Source organism: Microplitis mediator, chromosome 6 (assembly GCF_029852145.1).
Source record: "Microplitis mediator isolate UGA2020A chromosome 6, iyMicMedi2.1, whole genome shotgun sequence".
Lineage (NCBI taxonomy): Eukaryota > Metazoa > Arthropoda > Insecta > Hymenoptera > Braconidae > Microplitis > Microplitis mediator.
In genome coordinates this window covers 942,077-945,409 of record NC_079974.1, presented here as the reverse complement: position 1 = coordinate 945,409, position 3,333 = coordinate 942,077, and the positions used below count along the sequence as shown (strand labels likewise).

General features: G+C 25.4%; 1 protein-coding gene across 1 annotated transcript; it reads right to left on the bottom strand.

Moving 5' to 3' along the window:
- Window positions 1–1,700: 1,700 nt before the first annotated feature.
- Window positions 1,701–3,129, bottom strand: LOC130669957 (putative ankyrin repeat protein RF_0381). Its single transcript, XM_057473128.1, has 2 exons — window positions 2,053–3,129; window positions 1,701–1,706 (listed from the first exon to the last, which is right to left on the bottom strand). Exons 1-2 carry the CDS (start codon window positions 3,127–3,129, stop codon window positions 1,701–1,703), a joined length of 1,083 nt encoding a protein of 360 aa, XP_057329111.1.
- Between the last annotated feature and the right edge of the window lie 204 nt (window positions 3,130–3,333).

The following is a 3,333-nucleotide window of genomic DNA, read 5'->3' as shown; positions in this document are numbered from 1 at the left end:
TGAAGCAAAATAGTACTTATTTTAATAATTGTTTTATTTAATTATTCTACTTTTAATTTACTTATTTTATATTGAAATAGTTGAAGATATTCGTAAAAAACCGTTGTTTAGCATTTTTCCTCCGACGATATCTCTCTAACTAATTAACCAATTTTGATGTTCGAGGTGGCGATCGGCGCGTCTTATTGGGTTCTAGAGCCAATTAGATTTTAGAGTTGATCGATCGAGTTGCTTCTGAGAAACTAGAAAAAAAAACTAAAAAAAAAAAATTTTTTTTTTCGTAATTCTCAAAATTGTTAAATAATAGTAATTATGATTATAAATAATTGAATATTAAAATAAATTGTGATAATTACACAAAATTTAAAAAATGCAATAATTTATTTTTGATATATACAATATACAAATATGTAATAAAAATAAACATATTAAATTAGTAATTACAATTTTTTAATTACAGCTTACGAATTACGAACTTAATAGAAATAACTTATGTATTGAAAATTAATTTTTGAAGCCAAATTAGAATTAATTTTTCTTTTTATTTTACAATGAATTTTCTTCTTTTATGTAGAATAACTTAAAAAAAAATATCAAGCAAAATATTATAGTTTTAAAATTATAAGAAAGTAAAAATACCACTTAATTGATTTAATTACACACTTATAAGATAAATGATGAACTTACCCGTATGAAAAAACCATATACTGTCGATAATATATAAAAAAATGTATGGTAAATAACTGAACATATATGGCTGCAAAATTATTAATATTGATTAATATATGATTTATCATATATAATAGTTTATATGTTTAATATTATAATAATCCATATCATTTATAATATATGTGATTATATACATGTGATATTGTATCAAAAATTATATGTCCGCTTTATATATTAATTTATAACGTAAAATATATGTTTCATCTTATAAATTAATTTATAATTTTAATATTATTATAGTCCATATAATTTATAATATATGTAATTGTATACATATGATATTACATCTCAAATTATATTCTCGTTTTATATATAAACTTATAATTTCAATATTATAATAATTTCGATATTATTATACATAAATAATTTAAAAAATACACTCATACCAAAAATTAAAGGAACAAAAAAATTTTATAAATTTTTTAGTGATTTTTGCAAGACTGTAACTTCAGGAAAAATAATCGTATCGAGATTTAAAAAAAAGCATTTTATAGCTTGAATTCTCTAGTTTTATATTTGTGCAAATATATATAAACATATATCTATATAAATATATATTTACATACATTTATACAAATATATGTGAAAATTTATTTATATAATTATATATTTACATGTATAAATATTATAAGTCAGTCATATAATTAAATTATATATCCTATCATACAACTTAAAGTATAGTATAAAATATTATAAGCAATATTTATAAGTTAGCATGTAAAAAAAATATATTACCGATATATATGTTGCAAATTATAAAATCATTTAATATTTCGGCAAAATTGTGTATATGGCTCCATATATGACTTCTTATAATTCCATATAATTTATCATATATTTCGAATTATATTGAAGCTCATATATTGCTTTTTCATACGGGTAATGTCATATGCACAAAATATATATAAACTACAAATAAATAAACTAAATAAGTAATTATAATTTTTTTACATTATTATTAATTATACTTATCAACACTACACCCATAAAAATGTTTCATTTTAATGACTTAGTAAATCAACTCATGATAACTGCTGATTTGATACAAACTTAATAATATTAATTAAACGGATATCTATGAATATTTCATTGTAATTTTTTCAAATCTTTATTAGTTAGTAATTTAAAAATATCCCTCGTAAAAGTACTTGGGAGTTTGATTTCATAAAAAATATCATTAGTTGAACTAATAGCATTCAATAACAATTTTTTTCGACCTAATGCTTTTCTTAAACGATAACTTAACATTCCACCGTATAGTGGAAACAGAAATTGAATGTCCAAATCTAAAATAGTACGATCACTAACACAGCTTAAACTTACAGCTAATTTGTGTTCACTATTACACAAAACATTATAAAATGTTACATTACTCATACCAACATATGTTATCTTCATTTTTCCAATTTCGCTTAAACACTGGTCGCGTAATTTTCCGAATTTTTCACGATTTACGACTGCTAAATTTTCTTCACTAACAAAAAAATTCGCCGCACTGAATTTCGCAATATGCTCGGTAATTGTGTCATTAATTTTTCGTGGGAAAATTCGTTTCACAGTAAATGCTGTGTCACCATCATCGTTTTTTAAATTAATATCAACACCAGCATTAAGAAGTTGTCTTATGATATTGTCATCGTTCAAGGCAACTGCGTAATGAAGCACTGAACATTTATCCGCTGTCACTATATTTATATCAACCGTACTATCATTTAAGATCAATTCTAATGCTCCCGAGTTTCGGTATCGGACAGCAGAATATAGAGGACTTCCTTTTAAACAATAAGAACCACTTGCATGATTAACATCTGCACCGTATGCTAGAAGAAGCTTTATAATCGGTAAGTTTCTTTTACTAATGGCACAGATTAGTGGTGTTTCACAAAAATGAGTACTACGATTCGGATCAGCATTACCTTTCAAAAGTAGCTCTACCATTTCTTCTTTACTTTGATCAATAGCGATTTCCAATGGTGTTTTGGCACCAAACGATTTATACTGATTCAAGATCGTATTCACATTGTCATATCTTTCCAATAAAAGCTCAGCACTTTCTACATCATTTTGATAAAATTTGTACCGGAAGGGGGTCCAATTAGACTGCACAAGTAGTGGAGTATTAACGTCTGCTCCATAGTTTATTAGACTTTCAGTTATAGCCAGGTTCTCCATTATAACAGCAGTATGAAGAGCTGTACCCCAGTATGGACTTTTTTCATGTACATCAGCTTTTTTGCGGAGCAGATAATCCACCAATTTTTTGTCATTATTAAAAGTTGCTATATGAAGCAGCCTTAAACCACCCATAAGTGGAACCACTGTATTAATATCTTCGACAACTCCTTGTTCAATCAAGTTGTAAACACATTCGTAAGTAAAATTAAATCGGTTTAATGCCATTGTAAAGAACTTGATTTTATTAATAATTGTCGATTTTTAACCAATGAACTTTTGAGTTAACAAACTTTAGCACTTTACTGTTAGAGTCACTGTTCGTCTCAAGATCATAAACGATTTTAAATGATGATGTCTATGGTACTTTCTATGGTACCCCCACTCTTAAATATTTATCGTCATAATTCGGAGAGGAAGGGACAAACTGTA

Coding starts and splice junctions, on each gene's coding strand:
- LOC130669957 (XM_057473128.1), bottom strand. CDS start 3,129: ATGGCATTAAACCGATTTAATTTTACTTACGAATGTGTTTACAACTTG.